Below are 17,249 nucleotides of genomic sequence, written 5' to 3'. Positions count from 1 at the left end.
TAGGGTGGATAAGGCGCTCACACGTTTGTCTAAAAAGGTGGCACTGCCGTCTTAGGATACGGCCACTTTGAAGGAACCTGCTGATAAAAAGCAGGAGGCTATCCTGAAGTCTGTATATACACACTCAGGTACTATACTGAGACCTGCAGTTGCCTCAGCATGGATAGTGCTGCTGCAGCGTGGTCTATTACCCGGTCAGACGGGAATACTATTTTGCTAACCATAGAGCATATTAAAGACGTCGTCTTATATATGAGGGATGCACAGAGGGATATTTGCAGGCTGGCATCCAGAATTAATGCAATGTCCATTCTGCCAGGAGGGTATTAGGGACCCGGCAGTGGACAGGCGATGCTGACTTTAGAAGGCACATGAAGATTCTGCCTTATAAGGGTGAGGAATTGTTGGGGATGGTCTCTGGGACCTTGTATCCACAGCAACAGCTGGGAAAGAAAACATTTTTACCTCAGGTTTCCTCGCAGCCTAAGAAAGCACCGTATTATCAGGTACAGTCCTTTCGGCTTCAGAAAAGCAAGCGGGTAAAAGGCGCTTCCTTTTCTGCACAGAGATAAGGGAAGAGGGAAAAAGCTGCACCAGACAGCCAGTTCCCAGGATCAAAAATCTTCCCCTGCTTCCTCTGAGTCCACCGCATGATGCTGGGGCTCCACGGGTGGAGCCAGGTGCGGTGGGGGCGCATCTCGGGAACTTCAGCGACCAGTGGGCTCGCTCACAGGTGGATTCCTGGGTTCTGCAAGTAGTATCACAGGGATACAAGCTGGAGTTCGAGGCGACTCCCCCTCGCCGTTACCTCAAATCAGCATTGCCTGCTGCCCTTGAGGGGAGGTAGTACTGACGGCAATTCACAAGCTGTACTTCCAGCAGGTGATAATCAAGGTACCCCACCTTCAACAAGGCCGGGGTTACTATTCCATAATGTTTGTGGTACCGAAACCAGACGGTTCGGTGAGACCCATTCTAAAAAGTAACATCCTTGAACACTTATATACGAAGGTTCAAGTTCAAAATGGAATCGCTCAGGGCGGTTATTGCAAACCTGGACGAAGGGGATTACAGGGTATCACTGGACATCAAGGCTGCTTACCTGCATGTCCCCCATTTACCCTCCTCACCAGGAGTACCTCAAATTTGTGGTACAGGACTGTCATTACCAATTCCAGACGTTGCTGTTGATCTGTCCCCGGCACCGAGGGTATTTACCAAGGTAATGGCCAAAATAATGATACTCCTTCAAAAAAAAGGGAGTTATAATTATCCCGTACTTGGATGATCTCCTTATAAAGGCGAGGTCCAGGGAGCAGTTGTTGGTCGGAGTAGCACTATCTCGTGAAGAGCTATAACAGCACGGCTGGATTCTGAATATTCCAAAGTCGCAGCTGGTTCCTACGACGCGTCTACTGTTCCTGGGTATGGTTCTGGACTCAGAACTGGAAAAAGTGTTTCTCCCAGAGGAGAAGGCCAAGGAGTGGTCATCTCTAGTCAGAGACCTCCTGAAACCAAAACAGGTGTCTGTGCATCACTGCACGCGAGTCCTGGGAAAGATGGTAGCTTCCTACGAAGCAATTCCATTTGGCAGGTTCCATGCATGAACTTTTCAGTGGGACCTATTGGACCAGTGGTCCGGATCGCATCTTCAGATGCATCTGTTGATAACCCTGTCTCCAAGGACCAGGGTGTCTCTGCTGTGGTGGCTGCAGAGTGCTCATCTTCTAGAGGGCAGCAGATTCGGCATACAGGATTGGATCCTGGTGACCACGGACGCCAGCCTTCGAGGCTGGGGGGCATTCACACAGGGAAGTAACTTCCAAGGGCTGTGGTCCAGTCGGGAGACTTCCCTACACATAAATATTCTGGAACAAAGGGCCATTTACAATGCCCTAAGTCAAGCAAAACCCCTGCTTCAGAACCAGCCAGTACTGATTCAGTCAGACAACATCATGGCAGTCGCCCATGTAAACCGACAGGGCAGCACGAGAAGCAGGAGGGCGTTGGCGGAAGCCACAAGGATTCTCCGTTGGGCGGAAAATCAAGTGTTAGCACTATCAGCAGTGTTCATTCCGGGAGTGGACAACTGGGAAGCAGACTTCCTCAGCAGGCACGACTTCCACCCGGGAGAGTGGGGACTTCATCCAGAAGTCTCCCAAATGATTGTAAATCGTTGGGAAAGGCCACAGGTGGACATGATGGCGTCCCGCCTCAACAAAAAGCTAAAAACATATTGCGCCAGGTCAAGAGACCCTCAGGCGATAGCTGTGGACGCTCTAGTGACACGTGGGTGTACCAGTCGGTTTATGTGTTCCCTCCTCTGACTCTCATACCCAAGGTACTGAGAATAATACGAAGGAGAGGAGTAAGAACTATACTCGTGGTTCCGGATTGGCCAAGAAGAGCTTGGTACCCAGAACTTCAAGAGATGATATCAGAGGACCCATGGCCTCTGCCGATCAGACAGGACCTGCTGCAGCAGGGGCCCTGTCTGTTCCAAGACTTACCGCGACTACGTTTGACGGCATGGCGGTTGAACACCGGATCCTAAAGGATGTTACAGCAAAACATTATCACCGCATATGGCGGAAATATGTTGCTTGGTGTGAGGCCAGGAACGCCCCAACGGAGGAATTTCAGCTGGGTCGATTCCTGCACTTCCTACAGTCAGGGGTGACTAAGGGCCTAAAATTAGGCTCCATTAAGGTCCAAATTTCGGCTCTGTCGATTTTCTTCCAGAAAGAACTGGCTTCACTGCCTGAAGTTCAGACATTTGTTAAGGGAGTGCTGCATATTCAGCCCCCTTTTGTGCCCCCAGTGGCACCTTGGGATCTCAACGTGGTGTTGAAGTTCCTAAAGTCACATTGGTTTGAACCACTTAAATCCGTGGAATTGAAATATCTCACGTGGAAAGTGGTCATGCTGTTGGCCTTGGCCAGGCATATGTCAGAATTGGCGGCTTTGTCATGTAAAAGCCCTTATCTGATTTTCCATATGGATAGGGCAGAATTGAGGACTCGTCCCCAGTTTCTCCCTAAGGTGGTATCAGCTTTTCACGTGAACCAACCTATTGTAGTGCCTGCGGCTACTAGGGACTTGGAGGACTCCAAGTTACTGGACGTAGTCAGGGCCTTGAAAATATGTTTCCAGGACGGCTGGAGTCAGGAAAACTGACTCGCTATTTATCCTGTATGCACCCAACAAGATGGGTGCTCCTGCTTCGAAGCAGACTATTGCTCGCTGGATATGTAGCACAATTCAGCTTGCGCATTCTGCGGCTGGACTGCCGCATCCTAAATCTGTAAAAGCCCATTCCACAAGGAAAGTGGGCTCTTCTTGGGCGGCTGCCCGAGGGGTGTCGGCTTTGCAACTTTGCCGAGCAGCTACTTGGTCGGGGTCAAATACGTTTGCTAGATTCTACAAGTTTGACACCCTGGCTGAGGAGGACCTAGAGTTCGCTCATTCGGTGCTGCAGAGTCATCCGCACTCTCCCGCCCATTTGGGAGCTTTGGTATAATCCCCATGGTCCTTACGGAGTCCCAGCATCCACTTAGGACGTCAGAGAAAATAAGATTTTTTTACTCACCGGTAAATCTATTTCTCGTAGTCCGTAGTGGATGCTGGGCGCCCATCCCAGGTGCGGATTGTCTGCAATACTTGTATATAGTTAGTTTAACAATAACGGGTTATTGTTGAGAAGCCATCTGTTGAGAGGCTTCGTTGTTTTCATACTGTTAACTGGGTATAGTATCACGAGTTATACGGTGTGATTGGTGTGGCTGGTATGAGTCTTACCCGGGATTCAAAATCCTTTCCAAATTGTGTCAGCTCTTCCGGGCACAGTATCCTAACTGAGGTCTGGAGGAGGGTCATAGTGGGAGGAGCCAGTGCACACCAGGTAGTCCTAAAGCTTTCTTTAGTTGTGCCCAGTCTCCTGCGGAGCCGCTATTCCCCATGGTCCTTACGGAGTTCCCAGCATCCACTACGGACTACGAGAAATAGATTTACCGGTGAGTAAAATCTTATTTTTGTTTCTGTGCAGGGTAAATACTGGCTGCTTTATTTTTACACTGCAAATTAGATTGCAGATTGAACACACCCCACCCAAATCTAACTCTCTCTGCACATGTTACATCTGCCCCTCCTGCAGTGCACATGGTTTTGTCCAATTGCTACCAAAATTCCTGCTGCGATCAACTTAGAATTACTCCCCATGTGCACTGCAGGTGGGGCAGATGTAACATGTGCAGAGAGTGTTAGATGTGGGTGTGGTGTATTCCCCCCCGCAGTGCACATGGTTTTGCCCAACTGCTAACAAACTTGCTGCTGCAATCAACTCAGAATTACCCCCCTTATTACTGGACAGATCATCAGGGCTAAGGCTGGTACCAGGTGACGGACAGTCCGTTCATTAAACACTTGCCTTGCATGGTCGCATCTGGTGCAGTCTCTCCAGGCTCAGCTGTCTCTGACGGGCTGGGAGACCGGCAGTCAGTATGCCTACGGTGAAGGTATGGGGGGGTGAGCGCAATAAAGCCCCTTGCGGACTCGGCAGCTCGCTGCACTTGCCACGGTTTCTATTCCCACTCTATGGGTGTCATGGACACCCACGAGTGGGAATAGTCCCTGTGGGTCGGCATTCTGTCTGCCGGCATTTTGATTGCTTAGGATCCTGGCGTTGGCATGGTGACTGCCGGGATCCCGAGCGCCAGTCACATGACCGCATCCCGTCTCTGACATGGGACTACGACCAGTCACAGACTCCCACAGGCTGGCTGCTAGAAGATAATCTTCCAGCAGCCAGTAGTAGAGAGATCTCCTGGCCCCTCTGCATCCATGGCTCCTCTCCTTCTCACTTTTTGCAGTGATCGGGGAGCCTGGTGGCACCCCACTTGGTGGCTGCAGAGAGGAGTAGCCATTGGGGACATATAAATGGTGAGGTGTCTTCCCTACCCCTCTCCTCTCCTCCCCCCCCCCCCCCCCTCCCCTAGAAAATATCAGTATGGGGCCAGTTCACGTTCATGCACAGTAGGGATGACCACTACTCATTAATACTTAACAATCAATTATGGTTAATCGTCGATGGTAGATGGCTTTGCCATCGATGATATCCAATGGTTCTCCACCTTTGATGGTATAAAACCCGCTGATGGTTTGTTTTTTTTAGTCTTCTTGGGACCTAGCCCTGCACTGATTACGTAAATAAAGCTCTGCCCCCATCTCTGATTGGCCCGCTGCACGGAGCAGGGAGGACCATCAATGGGTGAAATCATCCATATATACCCTGTCAACGGTTTCATACCATTAAGGCTAACCACCAATGGTTAACCCACAGATGGACACTCCTAATGCACAATATACTAGGGTTGGCCATCGATGGTCTTTGAGCAATGACAAGTGGGGTTTTTCATCGATGGTATCCACTGTCAAAACACCATCAATGGCAGCCCAAGCAGAACTCAACAGCCAGTTGCTAAACCATGGATGGTTTCTTACAATGGTTTAAAAACTCTGCCCATTGATGGTACAGAAGTCAGCCGTCATCACTAGAGTTTTATGATATACGGCGCGTTCTATGTGATGCACTTTGGCTAATAGTCCTTTTTTCTTGCTTTATCTCGGAAGTCCATTCCACTGAGCCAGGTAGATGAAGGACACCGTGTCACAGAGCGGACTGATCTCCATCGCTGTGTTGAGAACCTGCCTGAACATGGAGACGAGGAAGACCACCAGCTGAGTGCTGCAGGAGGCACTGAAGAAAGTTATGCAGGAGGCACTGCGGAACAAGCTCACACGTCTGAGAGCTGCAGTTGTGTCAGAGTAAGTGAGGTGCTGTTCACCCCTCTGGTCGTGTAGGACATCCTTTGGCTGCATAAGACCCCCTCTCTCTCTCTCTCTCTCTCAGCCCCCTACACGGTCAAGTCTCCTATAGTGGTCAGAGTATAAAGCAGGACACCAATATCGCCTGTAATTTGCCCAGGACATAAAGCCAGCATCCTGCAGTAATTCCTTCTTTGTCTCCAGAAGTCTGTAAAGCCTCATTCTGGTGCAAGTCGTCCGTCATAGCTCCCGCATCGCGTGCACAGTGACACGTGCATACTCGTCAGGATGCACAGCTTTACGCCATGCTGCTATATCGACTCTGCATTGGCCGTACATACATACACGCGTCCCCGGAGCACGCACAGAGCAAAGTCACGCAGGATACGTTCCGCAGAGCGGCTTACGTTGAACTCCGCACCATCCCTATAGGTGCAAGAATAGGGACTGCCTGCCTATACCTTGTCCCATAGCGGCCCAGAATATCCTCATAAGCTGTCATCAATATGCAGGACCAATGTGACCCCCTTATCACTATGGGGGTGGTAGACAATGAGTCAAAGCAACTGTATTAATGGTCCTGTTTTTCCATTTGCAGTCTGATGCCAGATGCACAGCGCCCCTGACTGACCAGGGTAAGTACTGCATGTGGATTCTTATTACTAAATGTCATATGTCCGCGCTACTTACCACCTTACGGCCGTGCCCTCCTGTAGAGACATGAATGCCAGCTACTCAGTCAGCAGCATGTAAGTAACGTCTCTCTGTATAGCGCTCATTGGCCTGAACTCCGCGACACTGCTAGGCGTGTATAAGAGATGAGCCTTATTAATCTGATCTGTCTGGATACATAGAATGATTGGTGTCACAATCATTGAAGCCGGCCACCTTTTAGCTATCACCAGTAGCCTTGGGGAAGAGATGGTGCTGAGGGTGAAAGTGAGTGTGGGACGTGCCCGTGGAGCAATATTCTGCTGTGCGGAATGGCACAAGGTACCCCATGGCTATCATGGTGGGTAGAGGGACCTGAGGAAGGCAGCTTGAGGTACTGGCAATTCCGGGGGCAGATGACGGTGGGAGCCAGGACAGTGTTGCTGGAGACAGCTGCGCAGAAATCTTATCACTTACCATAACCGTCTGTTTCTAGATGTGGAAGAGGCGAAAGTGATTGTGAAATGTGATTTGGGTGGGGTGTGGCTGGGGAGAGAGCCCCTTGTTACCAGTCTTCATTTCCTGCTTGTGGGGGTTTCCCAAGTTCTGGATATTGCAGTCATAGAACAACCTGTAGAAAATCAGCTCATCAGAATGGTCACAGCAGAACAGAATGATTCAGGAGAAATGTGTGTTTCATGTTATATAGTGGGAGGAGCAGGGTCCCCAGCATCACAGAGTATATCAGGAGGTGAGTGATGTGTCAGTGAGGACAGGGCTGCATGTGACAGGGGCAGTGACTTGATGTGAGGAGGGGAATGGAGGCAGCAGGAAGCCACAGACTGAGAGTTATATAGTGGGAGGAGCAGGGTCCCCAGCAGCACAGAGTATATCAGGAGGTGAGTGATGTGTCAGTGAGGACAGGGCTGCATGTGATGGGGGCAGTGACATGATGTGAGGAGGGGAATGGAGGCAGCAGGAAACCACAGACTGAGAGTTATACAGTGGGAGGAACAGGGTCCCCAGCAGCACAGAGTATATCAGGAGATGAGTGATGTGTCAGTGAGGACAGGGCTGCATGTGACAGGGGCAGTGACATGATGTGAGGAGGGGAATTGAGGCAGCAGGAAGCCACAGGCTGAGAGTTATATAGTGGGAGGATAAGGATCTCCAGAAGTGCAGACTTATGAGGTAATCAAACCCTTGCAGAAACATTTTAAGATAAGACACATCCATACATCTGTAATGTTTTTATGGATCCTGCACCAGTCACTATATTTTATAAGAATAGTTCTTTACTGCAGTTTATTTGTATGTCTATCATGTAATGGTCTCTCCTCCTGGTTTCCTTCCTTACAGAATGGCTGCAATGTTACAACTCCCTGAAGAATAGCGTCCCACCGTCTAGATGGAAAGAGCTGATGCGAAACGTTGGTCTGACGGACATCGACATAGAACACATCGCTCTGGATCACAATGATACACATGAAAAACACTACCAGATGTTCCTCCTCTGGCGGAATCAATCAGGGCGACAGGTTTCCATGGTCTCTGTGTTCCGTGCGCTGGACAAGATGAAGCTGGGGGGCTGCAGAGAGAATATAGCAAATGAAATAAAAAGCAAAGGAATACGAGTATGAGACCCTTACCGCCGGACTGTTTACATGAACACCTCCGTCTGCCCGTCCTGTTGTGCCGTTCCCGAGAGAGAAATGTATGCATGACAGCCGCACGATCAGCAATCATCTGCACTCGAATAATACATTTCCGTTTTGTATATATTGCTATTGTATATAGAATATGTATACACAGTATGTTCAGTGAACACCCCAAGCTGCGTCTTACTGTGAATATTGGGGGATTAATGCTGCTCAATCTCTCCTTTAGGGAGTGTGCATTAAATGCCAACAATGCCTTTTAAAGCAGCTTGTACTATTGGCTAGGATGCGTCTGCAGGCAGTCAATAGGACTGTACCCCTACTGCCCCCTAGAGGTCATATATGGGCTAGTCATCGGCTAAGCTTGCACAGCTGTTTTAGGATAAATTGCAGTTTGATGCCCTGTACAAGGTTTGGGGAAAATTCTCAGAGGACCAGTGTTACAAGATTGTGTTACACTGAGATATACCGGCCAGGGCATGGGGGTGGGAGATGTGCTTTATACACTGTCGAGTCACATTATAACCACCTACATTTGACGTCGGCAACACGTAGGTCATGAAGTGCGTCACGTGTTGTGCGCTGGCTGGGTGGGTATATCAGGTGTGCGATGGGCGGTTGGCACACATATCACTCGTTGCTGTCATGGGTAAAAGGAGCGATTTATCAGAGTTGCAGGAAAGGATGATTATTGGCTCTCGGGCCAAAGGTGACAGTATTTGACACAGCGCAGTGTGTGACCGGTCTGCGTACTGCTGCGGTGAAGGTGTATCGTGACTGGACAAATGGCACCATTGCGACTAACCGACGTGGAAACTGTGCAGCACCTCATGCCATTAATGTGACAGGGGAACATCGGCTATGAAGAGGCGTGAAGGCCGACTGATGCGCTACAGCGGAGCAGCTCACCGTCACAATGTACCCGGGGGGGTTACCAGACGTGTCTAAAGCAACAGTTCCGTCCGTCTCGCTGCTCTCCGCGCTGCACACGGCGGTTACTCTGCTATTAGCTGGTGGTCATTATAACGTGACTCCACCGTGTATACTGGCAGCGCATACTAGCAGATTATAGAACAACTCCCATGTTAGGGGTAGCATTAAAAAAAAAACTGCACTATTTGTTCATTATTTTCATATCGTTGTGCAAAGAGTTGTTGTGTTATATATCTATGATATTTGTGTAATCTCTCCATGTGGAGTGAAGTGTTCCCAGGCACGCTGACCCTCAGCATTACACAATAACCCCTGTGCGGCTCTGTGGAAGAGTTATGGCGTTACATTATGTAACCATCAGAGGTTACGTTGCTGCTTGGATGCCTTGGAAAACGCAATGGTACAGCCGGGCAGTCACCGCCTTCTCTTAACTTATATGTGGCGCTCTATTTATCAAAGCTATCTAAGCCCTATGTCTTTTTTTATTCCTATTTATTAAATGCTTGCAGTGGGGAGTATCCCTGGCAGTACCCGCCGCTGGGGCTCTCAGAGGAATGCCACCCCATGCTTCGCGAGTACCGCTGCTGTCCTCTGATCACCGCCGTCGTCTCAGGGTGGCGGTAACTGAGATCAGGACAGGGAAAAAATGTTTTATTAATTAAAAAATAATAATTTCCTTAAGGAAAGCAAAATATTAATTAATATATTTATTTTATAATATCTCCAGGTCTGACCTTCCAGTGCAATGTGCAGGTACGGACAGATAAAGCCAGGACAGGCGGTTGGAGGGGTAAGCGGTCCTCTGACTGCTGTCAGCCATTGTTACCAGCTCACTCAGCTGTGATATTTTAATAGTAAATTGGGCCATTTAATTGTTTTCTCGGAACCCGTGTGCAATGGGCGTCCGACGGAACTATTCAATTGTTGCAGATCGGGCACACGTGCATTAGGCGCCATTATTTCTGCTTGCACCCTCCAGAGCTGACAAGCAGAAATGTGGGGAAAGTCATGCTTGTGGGCATTTGGGTACGACAACTGCGACAAATGTAATTGGCACTTACAGCACTCCTGCACATTGGCAAAACAATTCAATAGCTCCGTTGGGTGCACAAATCACAATTGAATTCAACACTATGAAGCTAGATTTTTATTTAATTACAGTGATAGAAACTCTTTCTTATTGCGCAGTATTAATGAATGGGCCATTCATTAATACTGCCAATGTGACGTTTGTACTGCTCTATTCCGATAGGCCCATGAGATTGACTAAGCGGATCGTTCAAAGTGTGCTCTTAATTCCTCCCAGCAGCAGTGTTCTGCGTGATAAATACGCCCTAACCTCGCCCGCCATTATACTGTGCCTCGAGCTGTCACTGCAGGCTGCGCTGTAGGCGAGGACTTGTCAGAAGGGATCCATGTAATATACATTTATTGTATACATTATGGGCTACCGGTATTCAGGCACGTTTACCAGGATTTAGGAACAAGCGCTGAGCGGATTACACTAGTGCTTGTGTATGAGCCATGGGGAATATGTGCACTGAAAAGCAATGTATTATTTTGATATAAACTCCTGAACAAAGTCCTGTCTTCTACTTGTGCAAATGTAACGCGTAATCCTATTACCCCCAATGATATTCCTAACGGTATTAGTAACTGGTCATTCCTGCTCCCATCTCCGAACCTGTCCCCACTACTTCTGTATTAGTTCCTTCCTGTAGGTACAGTCAGGATCATAACTACATCCTGTAGGTACCAATGTATGGTGAACAAATACAGACCTTCATCTCTAAGCCCTATAAACAGCACAGACCCTCTATGAAGGACATATACGATGTTACTATGATCAGAAGGACTAGCTGACAGATTTTGGGTACTAGCAATTTCCTAGTATAATAATAATTCTGGGATAGGGATACATTTCCTAATATAGCGTCTAATATAATGCACAGTGCACTTACAGTACATACTTATTGTATAGGTAAATTGCATACGTGTGAAAGCTGGTCTGGTCGTAAATAAAGAAACAGGAAGAGATTAAAGCACATCCCTCATCTGTGTACAGTGGAGACATTTGTGGGCAGAACCGTCTCAATGATTGTACTATTCCCTAGAGAATTAGTTATTGGTTCTGTCAACAACAAAATGGCTGCCTCCACTACATGGGTACACCAACGTAAAGAAATGAGACTGTGGTGTTTTATCATGCATCCTAGCAAGATGGGGGTAAATTTACTAAGGTGGGAGATTTTTAGAACTGGTGATGTTGCCCATAGCAACCAGATTATATCTATTATCTGCTAGAAGCAGCTAGGTAAATGGTAAGTAGAATCTGATTGGTTGCCATGGACAACATCACCAGTTCTAAAAAATCTCCCATCTTAGTAAATTTACCCCATGGTGTCAAACATTTGTTAGCCATGTGCAATGCCAAGCGATCTGTTGTCAGATTCCGGTGATATAGTGTCACCGCGGTAGGTGGCATTACGCAGCCTGTTTAGAGAAATGTACTGAGCAGTGATGAAGAAGACTAAGCCGCCATGTACGCAGATACAGCAGCTGCCGTTCGGCGGGCACATGCTAAGGCAGCGTAAGTAAAAATGACCAGCCGAACTTTAACACTGTGAATTGAGGGCTTTCCTAGTACCGTGGTGATGGATGCATCAGTGTTTACATAAGATCTGAAATAAAATTATAAATGTTTCCAAGAAACGTGTGTGTTTTATTGTGTTTTTTTTTTTGGTGTAAACTGTTTTTATTAATTAAAGCAGCAGACAAATCATTACAGCAATACATTTCCAAAGAAGGGGACAAAATCATCTCATATCATATATATCAATACAATACATTTAAAGCACCCAAAGTATGGAAATAAGTTGTCTGCATAACTTATAACATCGTAACATATAAAAGGGAACATTTTAACAAAACAGCTCAGAAAAATAGGAAAGGAGAGAAAGAGAGGGAAGATAAGGAAGAAAAAGAAGGGGAAAGTTAGGAAAGGTAGAGTCAGGTGAGAGTGTCTGCGCAGAAAGGACGATCTCTTTTGAAGATAAGGGGGGAAACTTTAACAAATAGGGAACTGAGACATATTGGAAAGATACCGTACCCGGAATATAGGGAAGGTTATGTAGCCATGTAGGACCGATACACAGGAGATTCTTTAAAGTCGTACCAGGGAAACCAGATAGCTATAAAGTTAACGGTTTTCCCAGATGAGAAAGAGATAAGGTCTTCCATGTCTAAAAAGTAATCGATCTTTGTAAACCATAATTTAATCGAGGGTGGTGAGGTGGATCTCCAAAGAGTTGGAATAACCGCTTTTGCTGCGTTGCTAAGGTGTCTCAATAGGGAGTGTTTATAGGAGTGCGCCCCCGCGGAGGTGTGATTGAGGAGCCAAAAACCTGGGTCTTTCGGGATTACATCCCCCACTATCAGTTCGGAACACCTGAATACCTCTGTCCAAAATGGGATTATAAGAGGGCAATCCCACCAAATATGCACAAAGCTCCCTGGGGCATTTCTACATCTCCAGCACAGATTCGAGAGGGAGGGAAACATTTTATTAAGAACAAGAGGAGTCCTATACCACCTGTATAGGAGTTTATAGAAGGTCTCTAATGTCGATAAGCATAAGGAGCTCACTTGGGTGTTACTAAATACGGAATCCCAATTGATCTGTGTAGGTAGCCCTAGCAATTCCTTCTCCCAGGAAGCCATGAAGGTAGGAGGTTGCGGAAAAAAGTTTTCCATAATAAGCGCATAAATTTGTGAGATAGTATGCGTGGGAGAGCTGTGAGAAACGCAAAGTTTTTCGAACCCGGTGAGATCTCTAGTTATGTCAGAAAGGTTCTTGGAAGATGTTATGAAATGATGGACCTGCAGGAACTTCCAAAACTCAGAACTAGGTATGTTCCAATGAGACTGAATATCTGAAAATGAGCGCACCCTACCTGAACTCTCCAGCTGACCGACCCTGAAAATCCCGGCTTCTGCCCATGGAGCAAATGCTGTCCCATGGAGACCTGGAACAAACTTGGAGTTATGGAGAAAGGAGGTTAAAGGGGACCATTTGGAGGATATATGGCTCTGAGATCTCAGCGTGGCCCATAATTTAAGCGTGGGGGAGACCGTGGGATGGGTAACCCTCGGAAGGATAGGAAGCCAAGGTGCAATTTCAATATAATGTGGAAGGCATCCCTCCTCCAGAAGAACCCATTGTTGCCCCCCTTGATGCTTTCTCCTAAATAAAATGTTGTGTCTAAACCTGGGTGTTTTGCATCCCCAAACAAATGCACGAATAAGATTCTGGACGTCTCGAAACCAAAGTAGTGGGATGTGTATTGGAAGGGTCTGGAGAAAGAATAATATCCTAGGGAGGGCATTCATTTTGACAACATTAATCCTGCCGAACCATGATAATCTTAATTTCTTCCATTTCTGGAAGTCCAGGCGAAGCCTCGCCAACAAGGGGCTGAAATTCAGGGAGAATAATTTGGATAAATCGTTGGACAATAGCACCCCCAAATATTTTAATTTGTGATCGTGCCACGCAAAAGGGAAGGCATGTTTCAGACCCTCGACTACAGCAGGAGGGGAAGTTAAATTCATAGCAATAGATTTGGAATAATTTATTTTGAAGTTAGAGAGGGCTCCGAACTTCTCAAACTCTACCATCAGGTTTGGTAAAGAGGTGACTGGTTTTGAAATTATAGCGAGTAAATCGTCGGCATATAAAGCCAATTTGTATTCAGTCCCCTTTACCAACAAACCCGAAATATTTGGATTGGCCCTAATGCTTCGAGCTAATGTTTCCATACAAAGGACAAAAAGCAATGGGGATAGTGGGCAGCCTTGTTGTGTGCCATTGGAAATAGAAAAGGAATCGGAAAGGGAGCCATTAATCCTAATTTTGGCGGACGGGGAAGTGTAAAGAGATAGGATTCTGTGAAGACAGGTATTGCTGAGCCCGAGATGTTTCAGTATGCCAGACAAAAAGTCCCAGTCCACCCTGTCAAACGCTTTTTCGCATCGGTCGACAGTATGATTGATGGGGACGAAAGCTGGCCAGCATAGTGAATCATGTTGAGCACTTTAGAGGTGTTATCTCTGGCTTCTCGTCCCAAGACAAATCCCGCCTGATCTCCATGTATCAAACCAGGCAATAATAGTTTAAGGCGATTTGCAATCAGTTTGGCAAAAAGTTTTATATCTATATTCGATAGTGAAATTGGACGGTAACTGGAGCAAAGACTGGGGTCTTTACCCTCTTTAGGTAAAACTGCAATATGGGCTTCTAGTGATTGTGGGGAGAATGGCAAGTGTTCTGATATAGTATTAAAGGCTTTCGTGAGTAGAGGGACCAATTTCTCCTTGAAAGCTTTATAATAAGCAATGGTATACCCATCATGGCCTGGACTCTTGCCGTTGGGAGAAGATTCAATGACTTTCATAACCTCTTCATTAGAGAAAGGGGTATCTAGATCTTCTGCTTCTTTTGTGGATAGTTTGGGGAAGTCTAAGGCCCGTAAGTAGTCAGCTATGGCTGTTTGATGGGACAACTTGTCTGCTCTTCCAGTCGGACCGGAAATGTTATACAGAGTGGAATAATATGCCCTAAAGGCCCTAGCGATATGAGGTGTCTCATGTTGGGGCTGACCGTGACTATTTTTAATTGTATGGATAAAAGTAAGAGCACGTTGCTCTCTGAGGGCTTTGGCCAGTAATTTCCCGGGTTTGTTACCCCATTGATAGTATCTGCTACGGCACTTCCGATAAGAAAATTTGACTCTGTCAGAGAGTAGCTTATTCAGATCAGCCCTAGCAGCTTCAAGATCAGCATAATGCTGTGGGGTTTGGGATTTCTTGTGTAAAAGCTCGAGAGATTGTATCTTAGATAATAATTCACCCCGGAGTTTCTCCTTCTGCCTTTTACGGATAGATCCTATCTGGACACAAACCCCTCTAATAACACATTTATGTGCTTCCCAGACTGAGACTTTAGAAATGTCATCTAGGTCATTGGTACAGATATAGGAATCTAAGGCGTTGTCGATTCGAGACCGACAGTCTGCGTCCTGCAAGAAGGGGTCGTTAAAACGCCCGGACCATTTGCGATGTGTACTGGGAGGCAGGCGTAATGTGAGGTTAACAGGGGCATGATCTGACCACACAATCTGTCCTATAGAGGCATCGGAAAGAAGATGTAGGTGTCGGTGATTTAGAAACAAGTAATCAATTCTAGAATATGTCTGATGTGGGTGTGAGAAAAAGGAATAATCTGTTTCGGCGGGATGTGTCAGTCTCCATGTATCAATCAGCTGGTGGTCGAGCAGGGCGCGCCTCACCCCCCTATGTTCCCTCTCCGACCTGCAAGGTATCTTTTTAGAATTGTCCTGGGAGGGATCTAGGGTCCAATTTATGTCGCCTCCCACCACCACCACCCCCTCCAAGAGAGGTTCCGCATTTTCCAAAACGGAGGTCAGAAAGGAGGGTTGTTTAGCATTGGGAGCATATATGTTAAAAAAAGAAAAGCGTTGGCCGTGTATGTCGCATTTCACCAGCAACCCCCTACCTTCAGCTAGTCTATATGAGGTAACATTAAGAATAGGCAGGTGGCGAGCCAATAATACAGCCACGCCTAATGTCTTACGGGCAGAATTATTAGACAGGAAAACATGAGGATAGTAGTGACATTTTAGGGACGGCACATGCCCCATCTTAAAATGTGTTTCCTGAATAAAAGCAACGTCAACTCTCTCATCTCTAAGCCATTTGAGGAGTTTAGACCTTTTCTCAGGAACATTCAACCCTTTAACATTAAGAGTAGTGACATGCAGATCATTCACCCCCATCATTACTATCACTGACCTGATTTGGGAGTGTTGTGGACTCGGGGCTTCTTCCGATGACCGGGAAGAGAAACCGCTACTGGGTCGCAGTAGAGATGGACGGATGTAGGTCTTCCTCATGCAGGATTAAGACGGCAGGCAGGAAGCACGGAAGAATACTCCTGAAAGACAAGACTTGTAGAGATACTGAATGCTGAGGCACAGAGGTACTGAAGTGCTGGAGACACAGGTAATGAGGCACGGCGGTGCCGGAGGCACAGTAATGCTGAGTGCTGAGGCACTGAGGTGCTGGAGGCACTGAGGTGCTGGAGGTACAGGTACTGAGACACGGAGGTGCCGGGGGTACAGTGATGCTGAGAGCTGAGGCACTGTGGTACTGGAGGCACTGAGGTGCTGGAGGCACTGAAGTGCGTGGGGGCGCGTGAGCGCTTGGAAGCGCGGAGGTCCTTGGAGGCATGGAAGTGCTTGGAGGCACGGAGATGCTTGGAGGCACGGAGATGCTTGGAGGCACGGAGGTGCTTGGAGGCACGGAGGTGCTTGGAGGCACGGAGGTGCTTGGAGGCACGGAGGTGCTTGGAGGCACGGAGGTGCAGACACGAGGATCGCAGGAACGTGGGAGCTCTGGATATCACAGCTTCTGAGGCAGAATCGATGATACTCAGGCACCGAATCTCTGCCCGGCGTCTGGTTTTGAATTCCCCGCCCTTGCCTGATTGGCGGAGCAGGCAGGTGACGTCAGTCCTGCTCCGCCCCCCTGACCACACTCATGACGGCGGCCCCTTCGCTCCGGGAAGCCGCCGGAGGAACGCGCCGACCCGCCGCCGGTACCGGAGACCGCCGGGGGAAGAGAGGCGGCGGGCAGACCAGATCACCCGCAGGGACAAGCGCGGCCGCCGCTGCCTGCGGTGAGTGACAGTACCCCCTCCTCCAGGAGTGGCCCCTGGACACCTTCCGGGCTTAGTTGGATGTCTGCTCCCCGATTCCGCGGCACTTCCGGGGGCACAGTAGGGGGGACAGGGGGGATGCTGAGGTGCCCAAATGAGCCCGCAAGGGGGGTGTAAATGAATAAAGGATCTCTGGGTCTCAGGAGCTCCACCAGAACACAGCTGCCTCTTTCAGCAGCTAGGCCACGCCCCCGTGTTTTATTGTTTTGACCTTGGAAATCCCCTTTTGTGGGAGCTTCTGTAAATCCCAGTAACTGATGTCTGGCTTTGTAGCATTTCATGGCATCTGTTTCTCTCGATGGGCTCCTCTCCCAGCGGCCTGCAGTACGGTGGAGGCCGCTAGTAGATGACTCCTGCTTTACTCAGAGCTAACTCTTGTAGAGAAGGTA

The 17,249-nt window shown here is 48.0% G+C and overlaps 1 protein-coding gene across 1 annotated transcript in view; it reads left to right on the top strand.

The window, feature by feature from the left end:
* The window catches only part of LOC134970329 (tumor necrosis factor receptor superfamily member 1A-like), a 100,128-nt gene extending 88,351 nt beyond the window's left edge, over positions 1-11,777 (top strand). Inside the window, exons 9-11 of the mRNA XM_063946326.1 lie at positions 5,629-5,823; positions 6,422-6,458; positions 7,834-11,777. Of these exons, the coding sequence (XP_063802396.1) occupies positions 5,629-5,823; positions 6,422-6,458; positions 7,834-8,114 (513 nt within the window). The 3' untranslated portion in view covers positions 8,115-11,777. The remainder of the gene's footprint in view (positions 1-5,628; positions 5,824-6,421; positions 6,459-7,833) is intronic.
* The last annotated feature ends 5,472 nt before the right edge of the window (positions 11,778-17,249 follow it).

The sequence above is a fragment of the Pseudophryne corroboree genome, chromosome 11 (assembly GCF_028390025.1).
Source record: "Pseudophryne corroboree isolate aPseCor3 chromosome 11, aPseCor3.hap2, whole genome shotgun sequence".
NCBI lineage: Eukaryota > Metazoa > Chordata > Amphibia > Anura > Myobatrachidae > Pseudophryne > Pseudophryne corroboree.
Note: the sequence above shows the minus strand (reverse complement) of the source record. Positions and strands in the feature narration are given on the sequence as shown.